Raw genomic sequence first — 23,615 nt, forward strand, 5'->3', positions numbered from 1 at the left:
CACCACTCCTGGCATATGTAGTCGCACAGTACGTTTGAAGTTTCTCCTTCACAGCTCTTAATATTTTCGTGAGGAGTAAGATATTGTCTTGGTAGAACACTAACTGGATCCAGCAATGTATATTTGTTTGAAAGGGTTTTTATGAAGTTTAGGAATCCAGTATAGGTACGGAGACGTCACCATTGCCGGCGAAGGATTGCAAAATTTAGACATATTATGCTCGGAGCTTACGGCCTTCTAAGCAGAGAGGGATCGTTATAGCGCTACACCTGCTGTGACACGGGGTCTCGGTTTTTGTGGTATCATCCGAAGGATAGCCCCATTTAGTCGCCTCATACGACAAGCTAAGGGTATTGAGGACATATTCTAACCTGGATTCCCACGGAAATTGTTGTAAGGAATGGCATGGGAAAACGATACTAATATTAGAAATGATGATTGTTTTAGGAAATATTGTAGCATGGGGAAAAGAAAATAATTGTATTAGTGATGATTGTTTTGATGAATGAACAAGTAAAAATAACGAACAGTGATCGATCTTATAAAGAATACAAATTTAAGAGAAGGGCAAACACGTAGCCCTGGATATATCAGAGGTGGGATCAGGTGTCTAGGAGGAGTAAACATCCATGTTGACCAGTCACACTCGCAATGATCCCTACTCTAAAATGTTGATCAGTTAAACGGAGAAATCCGTAGACAAAATCAGTATTTAAAGAACGGTCTAACAATCTGTATGAAACGTCAGACAGCATCATTCGACCAGTGGTAGCTTGTATTTGCAAATTTGATCTTTATAACAACCAAAGAATTTGCGAAATGTTGACCTTATACGAAACCCCAGTAAGATCAACGTATTTGTCAGTAGCATGTCTCGATTTAAAACTAAATCATACGTAGAGCATGTTCTAGTGTATCGAATCAGCTGAGAGACATAAGCACCATATGCAAGTAATAATGGAATAATGCTATACAAACTGAGATATCGACAATGTAGAAGCTGAGGTCACCTCCTTTGTCATAAAGTTGTATTGATAGTTTGCCGTTGACATATATGATCAATCAAATATTCAAAGACTATGTGGTGTCTTTTAATTCGAGTTCACTAGGATATATCGAATCGAGATACGAATCTGATTACTGTTAATAGATTTCAAAATTGAAACTCGGTATTGAGACATTCTAATGTTAGTTTTTGTCCAGTGCGACACTTTTAAGGACAAAATTATGAATACACGTCGTTTCTTCCCGTCAAACACAATAATCAATTAAAACATAATGCACTGTATGAATGACAAACAGAAAAACTGCTATATTGTAAACAGTGGCCTAATTTCTTGGACATTGTCTGGTAGTGTACATGTACATGTACCTAATTTCGGTAAAATGTTTTAACTTTAAAGTTATAAGGCGCACACTTCCCAGATTATAGTGAATTTTTCTGTGCTTTTAATTATATTTTGTGAAGCCCTTTAATACGATACCAGTGTAAAAAGTTTCCGAAATCTGGCTTTCCCAAGACAAAAAGATTTCTAGCTATTTGTACATCGGATAACTTAATGGTGACGAAATTCTACGGTGGACGAATATTTCACTGATGGTAATGAAAAACCGGTTAACATATACATACTTTTGACAAAACCCATTCACATATTCGTGTGAATGACCTATTGTTCCTGCTACTGGTCCTTGAAGATGCAGTTAAAAACCTATCAACTGTCTTGTTGAAATGTGTTCTGTATTAACATGTATTTACATTATTTCTCGAAAACCAGTCCCAGTGCTAGTAAATCCAATGAATTAAGAAGAAATAGAGGTGATGTAATAAGCATTTTAATTAATTTCACTGCTATGCAATTTGCATGTTAAAATCGTATCATTATATTAAATCAAACTACATTTCCCGGAATATCCTCTCTCAATTTCCAAATTCCTTTATATTGACAAAAACATTTCAATATTTTTAAAGAATGTAATGTATTGTTGTAAAGTCCAATCACATGCGCATATTTTCTGTTTCCATCTTTAAAAGTGAAGAATGAGTATCGTTTCTTTGTGAAGACAGAGACATGTATATAACTCGTTTTTGGTGAAGACCTAGGGATGAGCTGCTTCTGTTTAACTATTGTTTTACATTCTACATTAGGTAATTGTTTCTGGTGATGACCTAGGGATGAGCTGCTTCTGTTTAACTATTGTTTTACATTCTACATTAGATAATTGTTTCTGGTGAAGACCTAGGGGTGAGCTGTTTTTTTTTAAAGTATTGTTTTACGTTCTATTTTAGATAATTGTTTCTGGTGAAGACGTAGGGATGAGCTGCTTCTGTTTAACTATTGTTTTACGTCCTACATTAGATAATTGTTTTTGATGAAGACCTAGGGGTGAGCTGTTTTTGTTTAACTATTGTTTTACGTCCTATTTTAGATAATTGTTTCTGGTGAAGACCTAGGAATGAGCTGCTTCTGTTTAACTATTGTTTTACGTCCTATATTAGATAATTGGTGAAGACCTAGGGGTGAGCTGCTTCTGTTTAACTATTGTTTTACGTCCTATATTAGATAATTGGTGAAGACCTAGGAATGAGCTGCTTCTGTTTAACTATTGTTTTACGTCATATATTAGATAATTGGTGAAGACCTAGGGGTGAGCTGCTTCTGTTTAACTATTGTTTTACGTCCTATGTATAGCGATGGCACCAGTTTATACAAACTGCCACACGTTTTCTAAAGATGAACTTTACTTTGTAAAGATGATTTTTGTATGGAGTAAGCCATGAAATATTTCAGCGCAGAAATTTCTCACCACACTTGATGTTTTTCTATATAAGTTTTTTTGTGTCTAAATATGGTTTTGTTTATTTTTGCAGTTAGTATTGAATTTGTCTTGTTACTGTATCAACACGTTTCTTTACGTTTTTAATTTGTAGTCCGTCGGTTTACGCTTGGGTCTTTGACTCTGTGAAATTCTCAGACAATGGCGATTGTGGGTTTAGCTGAACTTTCTGTTTATTGTCGGGGACTGGGGGATGTTATAAAAAAAAATGTCCCCTAGTCTTTCAGAAAAAAGAAACAGAATGCCTATATTTTTCCCTTTTCTAGTTTAGTAAGACACATAGTTTACAAAAGTATTAGAAAATTCCACAGAAATGGAAAGGAAAAAAAAAGCAAATATCTTTATACTTTTATTGAAACATTTTTGAATTTCAAGTAAATTAACAGTCCTCCGAGATGATAATATGTCAAACATGTTTTTACAACCGCTATGATGAATGACTTTACATCAGTCAAAATTGTTATGTCCAAAAAATAAAATTGTTAGCAATAAGATATAGAAAGACTTATAAGCCCATGGATAGATTGTATTCAAAGAATTTTAGATAGGCCTATATGTAGACTTCCAAATATTTGGAATGATGTAAATGTTAACTACAAGCATTTTCTCTCCTGAGCGTTCTTTTGTATATAAACGGTTTGTTTGTAATACATTGTATTGCAATTCGTATGTTATTGTGGGTTTTGTTGTTGTTGTTGTTTTTTTTAAAATCTTTGTTGTTTACTTTCAAACAATCAATCCTATAATGGACAGGAATACGGTCTACAATATTCACCGAAATGTCATCGGGTTCGTCGAACGTATGATAACGTTGGTGACTCGTTAATGACGTTTCTAACGTTATTTGACGTGGTATGGGGAATTCAGATATTGAAAGATTACATGTAATTCATGTATGTAAGTGCTCTTCTGAAGTTAACGACTCTTCCAAGCACCAGGTTTACAAACTTTTCAAACATTGTATTAGCTCAGAGAAATATGTATTTACTTTGTCTGTAAAATCAAGAAAATTATTTATGAAATTTCGCATTTCAAACCACCACTTATCTAAAGAGATTGGAAGCTGGTATGGTATTCCTCAGAATGGAAGAATATATGTACATTGTGTACCAAAGGAGAAATAGGTGGTAAATCCACTCATTTTACAGTGTTTAACTTTTTCACAATTAAGGAAAAACACTAAGACAAAAAATTCATAAAAGACCAAATGCTCTAAGAGTTTTCTGAACTTTTGTCGAGCAAAAATATCCATGGAAACAGTAGGAAATTTTTGTCCATTTCACTTTGAAATTAATCAACATCCCTGTGAATGCTCAGTGGAGATGGGGGAGGGGAATTTAACTTTATCCAAAATAAAGGCTTAGATATCTATAAATATGAAAGAATTAAAAATCCTAAAGCAAACAAGGTTCTCCGATACAGAGAAGATTAGGAATTATTGTATCCCTTTTGTACAATAACAATCTTACCTCCAAAATATTTACTTAATAAAGAAAGAATTCATTCGAACAAGCACTTCTAGATTAATTTTTGGTGTCAAATGACATATTGCTTAAAGTAATGAACTAGACCAACCGGACAGTTACAGCTCAGACCATTCAGCAATTTCATGCAAATTAGATTAGCTAAAATTAATATGTACACAATAAAATATAGTCCACTATCAACTTCCTTTGTCATCTTCATCTAAGAGTCAAACTTGTTGTGTTGTCTGCAAAATACCCAACCCCACGCAAATGTCAGTTTCAATTCAAGCTTGAATGCATGCATTTGTACATTCCATAAGAGGTAAGATGCCGTTCGGACAACGAAAAAAGCTTCAGACGATGTTCTGCGAAATGTCTAATCACAACAATCGACGGCGTGTTGCTTAACAAAGCCTCTGTTCTTACCATCATTCAGAGCTTGAGAGAAATGGCTGTCGAGAGCCCACGACTAGAGTTTGACGACATGGGTGATGATGATTATAAAATTCTTACCGGATTTGCACCTAAGGAATTCTAGGATATTATTTCAACTGTATCAAATTTCAACTCAACAAAATTTATATTAAAAAAAGACAAGCAGCATGTGTTGCCATTCTCCTCTTGAAATTATGTTCACTGTTTTCACTGTCGCCCCCCCCCCCCTTTTTTTTTGCGGACCAAACAGTTTAAGATTTATTCAATTTTAAAGAGTCTTCCAGTCAAAATGATAGAAAGGTGGATACTTACATGTAATTGCATTATTCAAATTCATCAACATCAGTATATCATTTTTATTAATTCTAGGATAAATAAGACGACACACTGATATATATTTATGATATTTTCGTCAGACACAGGTATTGCTTAAGAATTCTTAAAATGTATAAAATGTACATGTATGTAACATAAACATTTAAGAAGTATAGTCAATTTGAAATTGAAGTAGAAGTGTCAGGAAATGCTCAGAATGCAGGATTTTGCATCATTTACCCCAGAGTTTCTGGGCCCTGGTCTATTTAGAGTAACCTTTACATCAACTTTTTCTTATTTATCTATTTTATTGTGGAATAAGGTCTGACTGAGTATGGCAGTTAGAATGACTAGAACTTTGGAAACAAGTAGTAAATAAACTAAAATAAACTGAAGAAGCTGTCTCAAGATCTTCCCCTCAGATGTTATGTGCACCAGCAAAGGGGGGTAGATAGGGTAGGGGCGGAGGTTGTGAAAAGTACGTAAAAGATAAAGTGCTGGACGCCCCCCCCCCTTTCACAAATTCCTGGATCCACCCATGTTCTATGTTACATAATTCGACTCTGATTAAGTGTTCTTGCGTTGTAGTGTATAGTTGTACATGTACCACTCTGTCTTCCCGTCATTGACGCTGTGTCATCAATATCTATCAAACTTCACATCTGTTTGCAGGAAAATGGTGACATCGTAAAGATAAATATAGATTTTTTGTTGCCAATTTAAGTGTCGCTCATACGTGTCGGCGAAACCAGTATTAATTAATGTAGGACATTTTTTGAATACGTGGGTTGCCTCAAAACATGGTAAACAAAGTTTTGCCTGTCGGTTTATTGTCGTAAGTTCTTGGAATATCATATAAAAGTCCCCATGGAATTGGTGATATCCCAAACTTCATATAAAATTCAATGATTTGAGGGTGAGCCACCTTTGATATCGTCACCCCCCCCCCCCACACCCCCCCCCCCCCCCACGAATGCATGCAACATTCTGACAAAAATAAACGCCATAAATCTTTTTTTTTTTTTTTTTTTTTTATAATTCCGTCACAATGAAGAATATTTGGTGAGAAAAGAGAGAAATATCTGTGAATTATTATTTTATGAATATTTCATTAATTTGGTGTCGGAACATTTTGTTTCTGCACCATTAAAACTTTTCGTAATGTAATGTGCATTTTTTTTTTTTGGGCCGATGCACGACCTCCTTAAGTTTGCTTTAATATTGCAATATCCAATTTATATCCATTCAAATTCAATTAGTTTCAAACGTATTTATTAAAAATTGCTATTTCTATGTGTGTGGTACAAGTTGTTTTTTCCTGCAATGTCGGACGTTTCAAAACAAAGCTTGATTATACGACTTGGTGGTAGGTGGTTGGGGGGGGGGGGGTGTCCTCGTAAATTGTGTCAAAAATAACGTCAAAGTGGGCAACGTCATCAGTTTGTTATATAGGCTTTTCGGTTATATATATATGACACTTTCTCCAATACAATAAATCGTATTTTGGTGAATTTTCTTGCCCGAAACCATAACTTGTTTTTTGACTAATAGTTAGAAAGAATATTTGAATTATATATGAGGCGGAGCAACAAAATGATAATAGAGTTTTCAGTTGTATTTTCTTGATTTTTTTATGATACACGTAGAAATGATAAAGATAAAAAAATTAAAATGGTGGCATTGGATCATTGTAAAGGTTTTTTTTTTTTTTACTATCACCGTCACCATTGTGTTGTGTTGTTATTATCTCTCATTTTGAAATCCATTACTTTTAGACTCTTTCCGTGATTTAGTAACATCCTTGAATCCGAACTCTTCATAGAAAGAGATCGGAAAAGTACATGAAACGAAAAATGGAAACAGGTAATTTCTATCATAAACGGCTGAAACAGACGAAGAAATAATTCCTTGTTTGCAATATGATATCTATCATTTATTTAATGTATTTTCCTTTAAATCTTGTTATTTGGCTTATCTTTAAACATAACTAAAAACTGGAAATGTGTATGGATATCTAAATATACGTATGACGTAATTTTAAATATTTTTTTGGATGATGATATAGCGTGTACGTGTTACATTGATATTGTTTGTTTGTCACTACATGCTGGGTATCATGTGTTTACTTATATCATGTATCTGCGATTCAGTCCCTCTCCCGATTCTCAAATATGCTAAAGCCATTAATTGAATGTAAACAACTCCGTTCAATTCTTGATCGAATACGGACATACTTAATAGGATATTGTGACGGTGCTGCCGTTGACTCGGTGTTGAGGCGAATGGTTATGCATTTCAGACTTGAGTTAAATCTGCTGTTCATCATATACTGTATGACGTAAATTGTTCCCACTCAAATGTTCCTTGGGCCTTATTGAAATGCTAATACAGTGTCATACTGGGGCCAGGTTATCACAGTTTCAGAGTGGAAGTTTTAGAACAATTTTATGTGTAGTTGAGTCACAATTTTTATATTAGACGGTTGAATGTGCAGCTTAGCACTCAAATTTTAGCAGAAAGCAAGTGGTGTCACTACATTTGCTGTAGTGAACCATATTTATCATTGAGATTGTGCATTATGGCATATTCGTGAAACATGCTGATGCAGCTGTTTAACACATAATTCCATATATATAGCCAATTAAAATTCAGATCACAGGTTAGCATTGATAAGATGCACAGCTTTTGATTGTGTACTGAAGTCAGAGAAGAATGACAGACTATGAAGTTTGATGTAACAATTTGTGATATACATGTACATGTAATTTTATGGAAAAACCACTAAAGGAAATACTAATATTTAATTGCATTATTATAATTAGAATTACTGTGTTCTATTTTAAGGTTTTAGTACTCATCTAAATTGTTATTCCCAAGGTTCACTATCACGTCCGTTATAAAATTCTGTTTTGCAACATTAAGACCATAAAATCAGCTTTCACTTACAATTTTGATATTCACCAAATTATCATCATTCAAACTTTGCTTTGTCTGGTTACAGAAGTGGTCCAAACAGATGAGAAATCCAACCTTATGAAAGCAACAGAAGATTCACAGCAGCCATCAGACCCAGGAGGGAATGAAAACAATGAGAAAACAAAGAGTGATGAAAACCACTGTAAAACAAACTCAGGTGCATAGGGTTAAAATACAAAACAAATATTAGATGGAATATTATAGGGTTAACTTAAAATACAAACATAAACACTTTAAAATTGTTGTTTATTGAGAAATATATTGAGTCAAACTAATTAGGTAAATCTCTTGTTACATCTTTATAGTTTTCTAGTGGGGCTGGGCTTTCTCGAACATTTCTATATTTCTGCAGCTGCTTTATGATGTTTCAACTTTATTACATGATCAATGTTAATTTCATGTCAAGGAGAGAATAATGAATGCAGATTGGAAATTTTCCTTGAGACTTTTACATTACGGACATTGTAATTCAATACAGGTGATTCATAATGTAGTAACTGGACTAAGAAACTTTTGCAACATAAATGTCATGAGAATTGAATTTTCTTGACTTTGTAATCTTACAGAATCACATAAAAAGCTTTTTACTGTAACATTGACAACATTCTGGCAACATATTTTTTACCAAACATACCATTTAAGACTTTCTTACCCTATGATTTTGATACATTATACAGATTTTAATTTGGGATTAATCCACTGCATACATATTTTAAGATTTCAAAAGCTTTTCCATTTTATTTTGAATTAGGTTTCATGATGTATATCAGAAGTATTAATGTATGGAGTATGACTAAAATGAGACAGAATGCGTTTTGAATGATAATTATTTTTGAAATGTTTGATTTTTTCCACAGATTCCACAAAACCCAGTGACCATGATCATGTAGAGACTGTAGACTTTAAAATTGTATACAATAAACAAAAATATGATGTAACGTTTCCAACCCATGAAACGGTTGCTAAATTAAAGGCACATGTGCAGACACTCACAGGTAAACTTTTCATAGTTCTCGTTATTTTCAAACAGTTACAAAAATCTCAATGAGCATGCATTAACAAAACCTAGGGTGTTTGATTTGCTGTTTTATTTTTCAACAGGTGTTCCATCTGCAATGCAGAAAATTATGTATAAAGGTGAGTTTGGTATCGAGTACCGTAAAGCGAAAACACTTGTTGATTACTTGGGTATTTATCTTTCATTATATGACTCACTGAAAGGGATATTGTTCATGGAGAAAATTTTACATGAGACATCTCTCATTTTCAGGTCTCGCAAAGGATGAATCCACATTAAAAGATTTAAAAGTAACCAAAGGAGCTAAGATCATGGTGGTGGGATCCACATTAAATGATGTGCTATCAGTCAGTAAGCCCTCCCCACAAGAACTGCAAGAGGCTGCCAAGGCTTCAGCAGCTACAAAGGAACCCCTGTCCCAGCAGAAGGTACTCGACGTTTCTTCTTATTGCAGTAATGGAAAATTGAAAAAAGTCCACCAGTCTATTTTATTATTTATTCAAGTAAAGGCATACACATCTGCTAAAGAATAATGTGCATATGTGAATATAACCTCATAAGAATCTTGAATAACTATTCTAGTAATAGGAATGAGTGATTTGATGTGATGAAAACAAGTGCCCGTTACCTTGGATGATCCAATAAAGCTAAAAAAGCTTATTTCCAGTAGGGTTTATAAAGAGAGGATTATTTTTTGATATTATAAGATAAGGATATGGCAGGCTAGCATTTTTATATCATGAAATCTGTATACAAAACTTTAAGATTATGATATTTCGTATATTATGTAATTCATCTCGATTTAGTGTTTGACACTTTAACAGACAGAGGTACGGAGCCTTCCACTTGTGTGGGACACTTTAAATGAAAGCGTTATAGAACCTTCTACAAGTGTTGAACACTTTAACAGGGTTTTAGCCACTAGTATCGGGAACTCTTAACAGATTTATAGAACTGTCCACTAGTGTCGGACACTCTAACAGATTTATAGAACTGTCCACTAGTGTCGGACACTCTAACAGATTTATAGAACTGTCCACTAGTGTCGGACACTCTAACAGATTTATAGAACTGTCCACTAGTGTCGGACTCTCAAATAATAATAACCTTTATTTATCCAGGATGACACAGATTTGCATATGGCTAGTTTCCATTGTGGTCCTGCATTAAAACATATACACAAACATAAAATTAACATCTAGAATTAGTATCTAAATATGAATACATGATAAAAAAGGAAAGAAAAAAAACCCATAGCATAAGACAAACACAAATAACAGATTTATAGTACTGTACACTTGTATTGGACACTCAAACAGATTTATAGTACTGTACACTTGTATTGGACACTAACAGATTTATACACATGTAGGACGGTCCACTATTGTCAAATTCTCTCACAGAGTTATAGAACCTTACCTATGCACACTTAATTCAAACTCCTCATCGAGGCCTCTTCTACGTATAGACCTCTCCCGACTGACGCAGTACAAGAAACAGATTTGTATTTTGTGAGTCCGCGATTCTCATGCAGGCAAATAACACTAAAAAAGTAGTTCATAGATAAAGCATGAAAATATTGACATTAAGAGCATTAATATAAAAGTATGGATTTTATTTTAAGCATAAAATGATCAAAAGATCACTAAAAAGTAGGGAGACTATGTTCAAATTTTAGTGTAAAGTAATGAACTTGATGTTTACGTTCTTGTTTTGAACTGTTTACGTTTGACGTTATGTTTTTTCGTCATTCTAAAGTGAATCACACAGTATACGTGGCCACGTGGTTTTGTAGTTCCTAAGAAATCGCTATTCCATAATGCCTAACTGGAAGAGTTTGGTTTGTGAACAAACGAACTCTGGTGGCAGTTTGCACATAATTTCATACTTTTTCTATCTTACATTATAATAATGATAGCAATGATAGTGATAATTCATCTCTTGTAGTGGAAGAGTGGTATATTATTATTTTCGTTTTACTAGCTCTAAGATTTGAAACTGAAATCTTGTGTCATTTGAAGGAACACAAAAGAGTTCTGGATAAGCATGGTAAACCCGATGATGTTCCAGTTGGCATAAAAAATATGAAGGAGCCACTGCCCCATACTCCTTTATCCGGAATGTACAACAAATCGGGTGGGAAGGTACGACTTACCTTTAAATTGGAAGTCGACCAGCTTTGGCTGGGAACAAAAGGTATGGATATCAATTTATTCTGATTCAAATACTTTTCTAAACTGGGTGAAAACAGTAATTGTCAGATCAAATCATGAAACAAAATTGTTATTAAATTACTCTATAAAGATTTGTTACAGTGTATCTTGTGTTTTCAGTCGAACTTGTTTCTTAACTGAAAAGAAGGGATGAAATATGAATGTAAATTGTTCTTTTGTTTATGAGTTGATGACAAAGATTTAAAAATCACAGCATACTGATAGAAATCAGTTGTTTATGAGTTTCTGTATGGGATGCGCCATTTAAAGCTGTGTTCTAATGAGCTTGTTTTGTAATTTGCATTTTGATTGGCTAGTGCACCGATGATTTATGCAATTAAAGGAGCATAAACAAAGTGGAAAGTTTTCTTCTGTGATGTCAGAATGAAGCAAAAATAAAACATGTGCAAATATTTTGTGCCATATTTCATATAAAAAACCCAGTAAAACTCAAAGAAATAAGACATAAACATCAAGCAGAGTGTATAAATTGCATTAGAATGGAAATTCATTATCTTCTGATTTGTTATTTGTGACTGTTAATGCTGATTTGATGATTAAAAACATCTATTTTACCTGATCTGCTCACATGTCGTCTGGAAAACTTAATTTGCTGCCATTAAATCGGCATTAAAATGTCGCAAATAACAAATGAGAAGATCATTATTTCCTCAACTGACTCCCTAAAACAAAACTTATTTGTTTTCAGAAAGAACTGAAAAAATTCCAATGAATTCCATCAAAGCTGTAGTCAGTGAAGCTATAAAAGACCATGAAGAATATCATATGCTGGTATGTATCACATATAGATTTATAGTTCTGGTATATTTCACATGTAGATTTATAGTTCTGGTATATTTCACATGTAGATTTATAGTTCTAGTATATTTCACATGCACATGTAGATGTATAGTTCTGGTATGTTTCACATGTAGATTTATAGTTCTGGTATGTTTCACATGTACATATATAGTTCTGGTATGTTTCACATGTACATATATAGTTCTGGTATATTTCACATGTAGATTTATAGTTCTGGTATGTTTCACATCTACATGTAGATTAACAGTTCTGGTATATTTCACATGTAGATGTATAGTTCTGGTATATTTCACATATAGATTAACAGTTCTGGTATGTTTCACATGTACATGTAGATTAACAGTTCTGGTATATTTCACATGTAGATGTATAGTTCTGGTATATTTCACATGTAGATGTATAGTTCTGGTATATTTCATATGTAGATGTATAGTTCTGGTATATTTCACATGTACATGTAGATTAACAGTTCTGGTATATTTCACATGTAGATTAACAGTTCTGGTATGTTTCACATCTACATGTAGATTAACAGTTCTGGTATATTTCACATGTAGATGTATAGTTCTGGTATGTTTCACATGTACATATATAGTTCTGGTATATTTCACATGTAGATTTATAGTTCTAGTATATTTCACATGTAGATTTATAGTTCTGGTATATTTCACATGTAGATTTATAGTTCTGGTATATTTCACATGTAGATGTATAGTTCTGGTATATTTCACATGTAGATTAACAGTTCTGGTATATTTCACATGTAGATTTATAGTTCTGGTATATTTCACATGTAGATTTATAGTTCTGGTATATTTCACATGTAGATTAACAGTTCTGGTATGTTTCACATCTACATGTAGATTAACAGTTCTGGTATATTTCACATGTAGATGTATAGTTCTGGTATATTTCACATGTAGATGTATAGTTCTGGTATATTTCACATGTACATGTAGATGTATAGTTCTGGTATATTTCACATGTAGATTAACAGTTCTGGTATGTTTCACATGTAGATTTATAGTTCTGGTATATTTCACATGTAGATGTATAGTTCTGGTATATTTCACATGTACATGTAGATGTATAGTTCTGGTATATTTCACATGTAGATTAACAGTTCTGGTATGTATCACATGTAGATGTATAGTTCTGGTATATTTCATATGTAGATGTATAGTTCTGGTATATTTCACATGTACATGTAGATTAACAGTTCTGGTATATTTCACATGTAGATTAACAGTTCTGGTATGTTTCACATGTAGATTTATAGTTCTGGTATATTTCACATGTAGATTTATAGTTCTGGTATATTTCACATGTAGATTTATAGTTCTGGTATGTTTCACATGTACTTGTAGATATACAGTTCTGCTGTGTTTCACATGTAGATTTACAGTTCTGCTATGTCTCACATGTACAATACTACATGTAGATTTATAGTTTAGGTATATTTCACATGTAGTTGAACAGTTGATATAGTTGTGGAGATCACTAGTTGGAGAACCTTATCAATGAGTAAACCTGAACACAATGCAAGGGGAAGTTAAGTCTGGACCATATGATATTTTTATTTACATGGAATATGTCTTTATTTCTCTATCCTATGATCAGTTGCAAGCTGAAGGTTGATATGAAGCTCAGGAATTTGACTAATTCCTTGGGAACATTTATATTCATGATAGATATCATTGTGATAATAGTTGTCCTCTATGTAATGGAGTAGATCATAATTGATTAGGTTTACAGAAATTGTTGAATGAAGTAGGCAAATTGTAATTCAAGATCCCCCAAAAAAAAAAAAAATTACTTAAGTAAAATAACAGCAAATTAGAATCATGCATAAAATGTAATAAATAAACTATCATGTTACTTTTAGTCCCGTCATTGTTATATGTGTTTGTGATGTGATTAAATGTTAGATCTTTACAACATTAGGATACTTCTGAGTTTTGGCAATCCCTGATATCAGATAATTGAGTAGATGTATCTCTAATGATATGAACACAGTATTAAATGCTAGACAAAAGAAGCCGCTAGCTAGGAAATCAGTTGCACAGACAAAATAATCACCTATTTAGGAGGTCAGTTCAAGTTCATTTATTCTCTTGAAACCATTTATAACATGAGATCAATAATTTACATACAAACATACGATTCAAGTTATACAAGTTAAGAGTATGAAAATAAGAAAGAAAAAGCTGTAAGCATATAAAAAAGCTAAATTATATATTTTTATGATAAACATACACAGATTTTTAGAGAATCAAGATCTGGTTGGCCGGGTTGAATGTGCAAACGGCTTATAGAATGGTGAATGACGGGTGGGCTGTAATAGGGTACTTACTTTGTGTAATCAACTCCTCTCACACCTCTAACTTGATGTTCCTCAAACTTTGTACAGGTGTTATGGATACATTGAAGATGTACATGTGCCTTTTTGAAAGTGATCAGACGTTTTTCGAAAAATTGACATGTAGTTGAACTGATGATTTTTGATAATTTATTCAGTATATAAAGTATGAATAAAATGCATCATCCATTAAGATTAACCTTTTATGACATCAGAAAACTGGATAGAAGTAGAGATGAATGGTCCCTGTTAAGCAGTAGTTGGTGAAATAAAGAATTCGCTAAAGGCTGTGGTATTTTTCAGGGTATACAGTTAGGACCCACGGAAGCCTCCCGGTACTGGATATACTGGGTACCAGCACAGTACGTGGATGCAATCAAAGATACCATTCTTGGAAAATGGCAGTATTTCTGACCTGTGTTCATATCAGCAGCCATAGGGTCTCGTGCTTTCCCCCTAAACAGCTCAATCGTACAGGATGAAAATGAATTCTCCAATGTGTATTTACCAATGATTTTACAAATGAAACACACACTGTGTTAAATTGTTTTAAAGCTTGATGATGTAAATATGTGCGGGTGTTTTGCACAATGTTTGCTAGTCCTTACCAGACTACAATCTCAGTAAATGTGATATATTTGAGTGTATTAATTTAATTGGTATTAGATGTTAGTGATGCATGGTTCAAGACTGGGTTTTTAGTTTTCACATGTTTATCGCATTAATTTAAAACTTCAAACATGTACAATTTAAAAAGAAAAGACTATTCATTCCAAATGTTCTGTATTCTTCTTGGTTATCAATTGCAGCCTCTCTTCCGACGCTCAAAATGGAGAATCATGCTAAATAGTGATGTCAGTGGATAAGTCCAAAGATAAAGATAAGATCAATCTGTGGGTTAATCTAGCCGTGTTAATCAGTAAAAGACAATATCAGAAGAGCATCGTCAACTTGGAGAAAATTCTGCATTAAATTAGCAAGTCATTTTTATGCTCTCTCATAGAAAGAGGGGACATTATATGTTTGCCTGTTGGTCGGTCGGTTGAAACGTGTCTCAACTTTAAATTTAGAATATCTATTATAACGACAGGAATCCCAGTGTACCAAGTTTGCGTCTATCAAGGAAAGCAGATAATATTTCGTAAGTCCGGAGTACATACAGTTTGACACCTTTGACTTTGTGACATCAAAATGAGTCATCTACGCTTAGGAGGTACCACTATACCAAGTTTGATGTTTGTCCAGCAAAGGGTTCTCAAGAAATTGAGTGGACAACACGAAGTCTACTGACTGACCAATATTGCCACACTGGGGGTGGGAGTGGGGGGCTACACTTGTATGTTTCTTAAATATTTCTTATTAAAGGGGTATTAACACGATTTTTGTAAAACAAAAATGTGTAAAACATAGCAACAAAATGAGCAAAGATGTATTTGAGACACCAGATCTACATGTCAGCTTTTCATTTTTAAAACAACTTTATATATTAAGTGACTTGGTTTTTAACATGGCGCCAAAAGTTGGCGCCCTTGGAGAAAAAAGCTTTTACAACGAAAATATTCAGTTCCTACTTCTTTGTGCTTGCTCCCTAAAATGACTTGGCATTAATCTATGTCGAAATGCTGAAAGCTATTGACATATTGTTTAGAAATCTTGTTGTTCACACTACCGTACATCATCTACAAGCGTTTGTTTACAGTCGTATGAAATGCTAGCATTCGTCTCCCTCTAGATACGGACCAACACCATGTTTACAAACATGATTTAGGGAGCCGGATTTTATATCAATACAAATTGTATCCGGTGTAAAACTAATTTTAATCCTCTTATTTATAAAAGATCTTTATTTCTATATAAAAACAAAAAGATAAAAAAAAAAAACCCTGCCAATTTCAATCGATTAAAAATCGTGCCGGTGCCCTTGTAAGTTAAGCTGTGTATTACTCTGACGGTTACATGTACGTCTGCCACGCTTTGGGTTACCATCACTTGGTTCATTCATTCCGTCTTCATTTTCTTCCGTACAAAGATTTACATTAATCATTACTACTTTGCATTTACAATGCTACAAAATGTGAAGAAAACTACAGAGAATTTACATAATAATGAAAAAACAACATTGAAAGAAGAACCCCCTGTCTATAACAACAAGTTCTAATGTGGCGGCCTGGTTTAGTACCAGAAAGGTTGACACGCTCTAATGTTATTTGATACCGATCTGCAGACAAACTTTGCAGCTGCACCCGCGGACTAATTCATTGTCTAAAGACTAGGACTGCATATCTCCTAATAGATACACACCATTTCCCTACCCACGCTGTAATTTTACAAATAGACCTAAATAAATATAATTTATGACCTTGTGGTAAGAAAGAAGTGAAGGGGCAACAAGGTCCATGTAAGGCTTTCTACACAAAGTTACATATCCTGAAAACTTCCTGCACCAACTACATATTTTATGAACTTCCGCTGAAGGATACTTGTGTAGTAGTGTATAATTTGACCATAACTTGACTGTTCATATTCTTGTTAGGACCCACGGTGAAGTTTATTGAACAAGTTTAAATATGGATCCGCCTCCGGTCGGATACAGGTATTTCACAATACATGTATTTACATTTACATGTTTTTGTCTTCGATATCTTAAACAAGTGTAATGATATTCATTTCCTCATGAATGTGTGTAAGAATCTCCTAAAATAGTATGTCTATTTGTTAAACAGCTGGGAATTCCGGCAGAAATGAAAGTAGAATGTATAAAAAGAAACTTATTTTTTGTAAATACATGCAACGCTTCCCGCCGACAACTTTTCATTGACGCGCTTCATGAAGTATGCTCACTCGGCCAACCTTGGAATATTCGTACCTCATACTATACAAGTTTGATGTAGGTTACGGAATCGGCCGAATGGAAGTATGCTGGCATAAGTTGTCGCTGTTCAAGCCCACAATGTATTTTCAAAATCTTAATTGTATTTTACTGATGTTATATCTTTAATGCATCCTGTATCGCAACATCGGCAAGGAACTCTCGCATTCTGTAGACGAAAGTATTTTTAGTTTATGAATCTGAGTTCCTTTCTGTTTTTTCTTTTACTTGTATATCGATACGTCATCAGCTGTTGGTGAATATTTGCCATCTATCTAGGGAGCCCTATATAATTCTTTCATCATAAGAAAATTTCGTTGTATGCATGGCGCCTTTGTATTGAGAACTAGTGAAGATGACGAACAGTGAACAATCTCAATTTCTATAAAGAATACAAAATGGAGAGTAGGGTAAATACGGACCCGTGGACACACCAGAGGTGGGATCAGGTGTCTAGGAGGATTAAACCATCCCTGTTGACCGGCCACACCCACCGTGAGCCCTATATCTTGATGAGATAAACGGTGTAAATGTCGAGTGGAAGGCCACATCGAGATATTATTTCTTCTCGTGTAAAAGCTTTTGAATAAATTCTGTCTCAGAAAAATATATAAATTCGTGCTCATGGGAATTCCAACAGACTGTTGGCAGACCGGATCACCAAAGATTACGTAGATATTGATAATGAGGAACATCGTCTTTTTAATACCAACTTCAGAATACTTGCGCATAGAATCAGAGTTGCGTTTAAGATTATTTTAGGACTAATCACAATATATAAATATTTCCATGTTCCATTTTTAGCTCACGTGAGCTTTTCTGATCCTGTCTGTCTAAACTTCACATTTTCGACTTCACCAAAATCACTCGGCCAATATCCACCAAACTTGGCAAAAACATCCTTGAGTGAAGGGGATTCAAGTTATTCAAATGAAGGACTCCAAGGGGAGATAATCACGAAAATGCCAAAAAATAGGGTGAGGTCATTTAAAAAATCCCGAGAACCACTAGTCCAGAAAAGTTTAAATTTACATGAGAGCTTCCTGACGTAAAAAAGCTGCAGGGGAGGCATCACAAATGGCAAATGAGATGAATAGGTGAAGAATGGATATTATCAGTGTAACCGTCATGTATTTAAATTAAAACACACTGGTGGTTCGGGTTCTAAAGTTCTTTATTGTTATATCCTAATTCTGGAGGAGGATTTAAAAAATATGTAAAATACATGTAATTAAATTCTCTCTCACTCTATCATTCACACTTTTATAGTTATATTAAAATAATGATTTTAAAATATCTATAAATTAATGTAATAGATAAATATTTACCAATAGAGTAAATTCAAACTCTAACCGTAAACTCGGAAGAACAGAAACTGCTGTAAAACTTAGTTTCTTTGATATGACAATACGTGAATAATAAGTCACTCAGTCCGGGTATGGAGTGTTGCTGGGTTAGTTTCTGGAATTGGCGCGAATCTTGCTTATATAGCACCAAACCAGGAAAACAACTCACAGGATACTCACAACCACACACAAACCATACTGACCTTTCACACTCCTCCCTCTACCAATCAGCGTTCATCCCCATGAATGAAATGAAACGACTTACGATGAAATGAGTAAAGTAATGAAATTATATTAATATGTTAAATATGAATTATTTCATCCTGTGACATTCTCCCCCTCTTAGAGAAAATATCTCCTGACATTTCTAAGATCAGAACTCAGGACTGTAATAAAATTCAATTAAATATTAATATTAATAATGATACTAATGCAACTGATCTGGAAAGGAATCCTCTTCTGTAAATAAGAAGATCAAATAACAGAAGCTGCAACATGTAAATACTCATGGCCGCAACATGCAAGATAATCAGTTTTAGTGCACATTGTAATGTCATAAATAAAATTGGATCAGATACTGCTCTGAAAAATTATATGATTAATCCACTTAAAATAAATTAAGCTAATTTCCTAACTAATCATATGAATAAGTACGAAATATCCTAAAACTATCTAGACTAAACATATTTCATCCTGTGACATCAGGATAAGTGAGTGCAGGTGGACGGGGCTAAACAAGGCTGGCAACAGGAGAGAGAATAGCGTATGCAGGAGAAGATGACAACCACAGTAGAGGGACGGAGCTGATGTCGCAGGACGAGCAGAAAAATCTTACGGAATGGAGGTAAATGAGCAGTAGGATTCTATTCGGCGTACAGGAAGGTGACAGTAGTACAGGTGTATACAGGAAGGTAACAGTAATAAAGGTGTATACAGGAAGGTAACAGTAGTACAGGTGTATACAGGAAGGTGATAGTAGTACAGGTGCATACAGGAAGGTGACAGTGGTACAGGTGTATACAGGAAGGTGACAGTGGTACAGGTGTATACAGGAAGGTGTCAGTAGTACAGGTGTATACAGGAAGGTGATAGTAGTACAGGTGTATACAGGAAGGTGATAGTGGTACAGGTGTATACGGGAAGGTGACAGTAGTACAGGTGTAAACAGGAAGGTGACATAGTACAGGTGTATACAGGAAGGTGACAGTAGTATAGGTGTATACAGGAAGGTGATAGTTGTACGGATGAGACGGAGGAAGGAGATGAAGAGTTCTACGGCAAGTTGCAAGAAACGACAGATCAGTGCAACATGAATGAATATCATAATGGTGATGAGTGACTCCAACACTGAGGTTGGCGCAGATAATAGGGACAGGGAGCACATCAAGGGAAGGCATGGAGTAGGGCAGATGAATGACAATAGTGAGAGGCAGTGCGAGGTTAGCATAAATGTGATGGCAATCACAGGAACTATATTCCCGTGCTAAGAGCCCACAAGACAAATGGACATCACTGGATGAGAGAACAGGAGACTAGATAGATCAGGTATTAGTATCAGGGCAGATGGAATCATCAGTGTTGGACACTATAGTGATGAAGGGTGCTGATATAGGCAGTGACCACCGCTTAATGAGACTACAGCAGGAACACAGCAAGGGGGAAGGTATGACCTTCAGAAACTGGAGAACCCGGAGATCAGGGAGAAGCACAGAGGGGGGATGAGAAACAGGTTGCAAATACTGGTGGATCTAAGAAGTTGAGGAAGCTGTGGGAAAATTATGTCGAGGCAACAGGGAAGGTGATTGTAAGACCAAAAAGGTGAGCCAGCCATGGATAGGTGGAGAGACCTAGAATAAAGTAGAAGCATGAAGAGTGGTGAAAGTGAAGTAAGCTGGGACGAGGTCAGCGAGCGAGAGAGAGAGAGAGAGAGAGAGAGAGAGAGAGAGAGAGAAGGCTGAGGTAGGAGTACACAGAGATGGAGGTGAAGCGAATTATGAGAAAGGACAAGAAAAAGTAGACAAAAGATATAGAAGAGAAAACAAAAAGAGCAGCGGAGAATAGAAAGAGTTGTACGACCAGGGCACTGACAGTCAGGAGTGAAGGATACAGATGGCATACTGAGGACAAATAAGTCAGAAAGGGTGGTAAGATGGGTAAATCATTTCAAGAGTGCTAAATGGGGAAGAGACAGAGCACCCAGCAGACGAAGAGATGGAGATGATGGGAAAAGTTGGAGAATAGACTGGACTGTTTTATTCAACAAGAGGTAATGACAGCCCTGAAAAAGGTGAAGAAAGAAAAGGCACATGGAGTGGACAATATGAGTGGAGACCTGCTAAAGGTGGATATGGAAGAAACAAATAGACTCGCAGACCTGTTCAATATTTCATGGCAAGACTGTAACATCTGGAGAGGAGTGACACTGCTATCAGTGATGAGTAAGGTGTTTGGGAGAATAATGATAGACAGAATGAAGAAAGGAGTAGAAAAGGCACCAAGGAAGGAACAAACATGAGTTAGACCCGCAACAGGAACGTGCGATCAGATATTCATTCTAAGGAATACTATCGAACAAGTACACGAATGGATCGCCGTATTTCAAATCAACATCAAAACACATGCCTTTTCAACAATTTACACGACCATTCCTGACGATAAATTAAAGACTAGACTTTTCGACATCATAGACAGTTGATTCTTCAACAAAAATTGAAAACGGAAATATTCATATTTAGTGATCAGTCATCCAAAAAATTACTTTGTTAAACACCAGTCTCATTCCACACAAAAGTATTCTGAAGTTGAAATAAAAAATATGCAGGGGTTCCTCATTGACAATATCTTGGTAGTCTGTGGTGATCAGGTCTACCAACAGTCTGTTGGAATTCCCATGAGCACGAGTTATTCGTTATCTTCACCTTTCATACTATAATTAAAAAGTTGAGGGGGGGGGGTCAGTCAGTCAACAATCTCTCTCTCTCTCTCTCTCTCTCTTTCTCTCTCTCTCCAGGACCATGTCCCCTTGTTATACGTGCTTGGTACTGTTGTGTATCAATGTGAGGAGCACAAAGCAGTGCTAAGCGATGTAAGCATTTAATGAGAACAGCTTGGGAGAAAACATTTTCAAGATATTGTTTTCCTGAACATTTTTTGAAAATATTAGAAGTAATTACTGAACAATGATGTACAATGTAGTTGGCTTTACGTGACTATGTCGCAGGATCGGCTTCTATCCCAGTTGTATGATTTATGTTTCATAGCGACCCCATTCTTGATTGAAAAAAGGAGTGAATTGAAAAAAAAATATACCAAGGCCTTTTTATTATTGCTGTTTAATGTTCAGAATCGATCAATAGTGAATAAAAATCACTCGAGTTGTCACAGATTTATTTTTACACTGAGGAAACTAGATTCCCAACCATTCGAAGAAAATCACGACACGCCATGCAGAAGGCGCGATAAAGCGGAAGATGTCGCCTGTAACACTAAAGTTATCGGTTCTGTAATACGGCAATTCGGTCAAAGTCCAGTCATACATTTACATGTTAACATAATTAGGACGATGGGGTAAATTTTACGTGTTGGTCAATGTTAATCTCGGATCGGGAAGAAGAAGAAAAAAAAAAAAAAACCGCCATGATTTTATTTCTTCTAATAACAGAATACTCCTCTATAACTTTATCAATGAGAGTCTATGCACATCAAGGGGAATAAATAGGGATCTAAAACTCCCCGAACGCGTGCTGAAATATTAGACATGTACTTTTATATTATTCGGAAAGTTTTCCGAATTCTTTATTCAGTGATGTAAACAGACACACTTTTAATATCCTTTACGGTGTGCGAAGTTTTTTAAAAGCAGAAAATGTTGTGATCAGTAGAGGAAACTTTATTTACCAATCCCATATTTCATTGACACAGCACATGCATACAAGGAAGATCTTTCTTTTGTTAGAATTATTAGATTTCTCATCCTGATCCCAAATGTGTTTTTCGTTGCGACAAAAATAAACTACTTCTATAGTCTTAATCTTTAGAAAACATTTCACTGCAGGGCAAATATTTCTTAATAATTAGCTTGCAGGAAGATTTCTTTTATTGAACTTCAGCAGTTACAGTCATTTTAAGACACAGCGGAGAATAAGGTCTGTTCGAAAAATTAAATCTTAGTTATTTTTTCCTACGAAATTTACACAATAATGAAAGAAAAGAAGGGGGAAAAACCCCAAGTGTATTTTTACAATTTAATTATTTCTCGCCTCTGTGGGTGATAAGCAATTACTTAAAGGACACATCGCATGTTTCCAAAGTATACAAAATTATATGCATTTTGTCTTTCCTATGCTTATAGTAATTAAGTCTAATAGTTAGTTCGCCGAAATATTGCGATAATTAGCCACAATACGGACTTAAATCTAAGCCCCGATTTTAAAGTCTCCTTAATTAGTTCGGTAGTCAAGTGATACAGTGACGTCACATGCGCCCTTCTTCGATCAACTGATTGTAAAAGTGGTGTTTCTAGCTAAAACCTCAGATTTTAGGGGCCTAATTCATTCACCATTATCCATCATGGACAATATTTATTTCGATGTTGACAAATTTTCCGAGTCTTATACGTTTTAGCCACAAGTGCATGCATACAAATAGCGATGTAAATACCCAAATATGTAGCGAGGAAAGCGGGTATCAAATTGGCGATTGCGGAAAAAAGCTAAAGGTCCTTAACAAATCTATTGAATTTCTAATAGGATGATTGAACATTGTAATTTTAATGTAAACTCACTCTAGGGAACGAATCAGAAAAGATCTTCTGGACCAATGAGAGAACACCGAAATTCCAAATCATTTGATAAAATGATATTTTTTATATAATCCTCATCTGATATACAAGTAAGCACCATTGGCCTCAGAAAATGAACAGCAAACTGCTACAGAAATGACGTGGATTTCCACTTCTCTCA

At 34.9% G+C, this 23,615-nt stretch overlaps 1 protein-coding gene across 3 annotated transcripts; it reads left to right on the forward strand.

Annotated features, from left to right (window-relative positions):
• Positions 1-6,844: 6,844 nt before the first annotated feature.
• Positions 6,845-15,216, forward strand: LOC125671098 (ubiquitin domain-containing protein UBFD1-like). 3 transcript variants are annotated; one of them, XM_048906555.2, is made up of 8 exons: positions 6,845-6,914; positions 8,053-8,184; positions 8,885-9,022; positions 9,129-9,164; positions 9,298-9,473; positions 11,067-11,241; positions 11,968-12,050; positions 14,743-15,216. In XM_048906555.2, the coding sequence occupies exons 1-8, from the start codon at positions 6,893-6,895 to the stop codon at positions 14,851-14,853; spliced, it is 873 nt and encodes a 290-aa protein (XP_048762512.1). In that variant the 5' UTR covers positions 6,845-6,892; the 3' UTR covers positions 14,854-15,216. The 3 variants fall into 3 exon arrangements, with proteins under 3 accessions (XP_048762512.1, XP_056018422.1, XP_048762513.1); XM_056162447.1 differs by lacking the exon at positions 6,845-6,914 and adding an exon at positions 7,096-7,119; XM_048906556.2 differs by lacking the exon at positions 6,845-6,914 and adding an exon at positions 7,298-7,505.
• Positions 15,217-23,615: the final 8,399 nt, after the last annotated feature.

Source organism: Ostrea edulis, chromosome 4 (genome assembly GCF_947568905.1).
Source record: "Ostrea edulis chromosome 4, xbOstEdul1.1, whole genome shotgun sequence".
Lineage (NCBI taxonomy): Eukaryota > Metazoa > Mollusca > Bivalvia > Ostreida > Ostreidae > Ostrea > Ostrea edulis.

Excerpts from the sequence above, each read along its gene's own strand:
- LOC125671098 (XM_048906555.2), top strand. The coding sequence starts at position 6,893 with ATGAAACGAAAAATGGAAACAG. Across the intron at positions 9,165-9,297 it reads GCAGAAAATTATGTATAAAG|GTCTCGCAAAGGATGAATCC; the intron begins GTGAGTTTGGTA and ends TCTCATTTTCAG. Across the intron at positions 12,051-14,742 it reads ATGAAGAATATCATATGCTG|GGTATACAGTTAGGACCCAC; the intron begins GTATGTATCACA and ends GGTATTTTTCAG.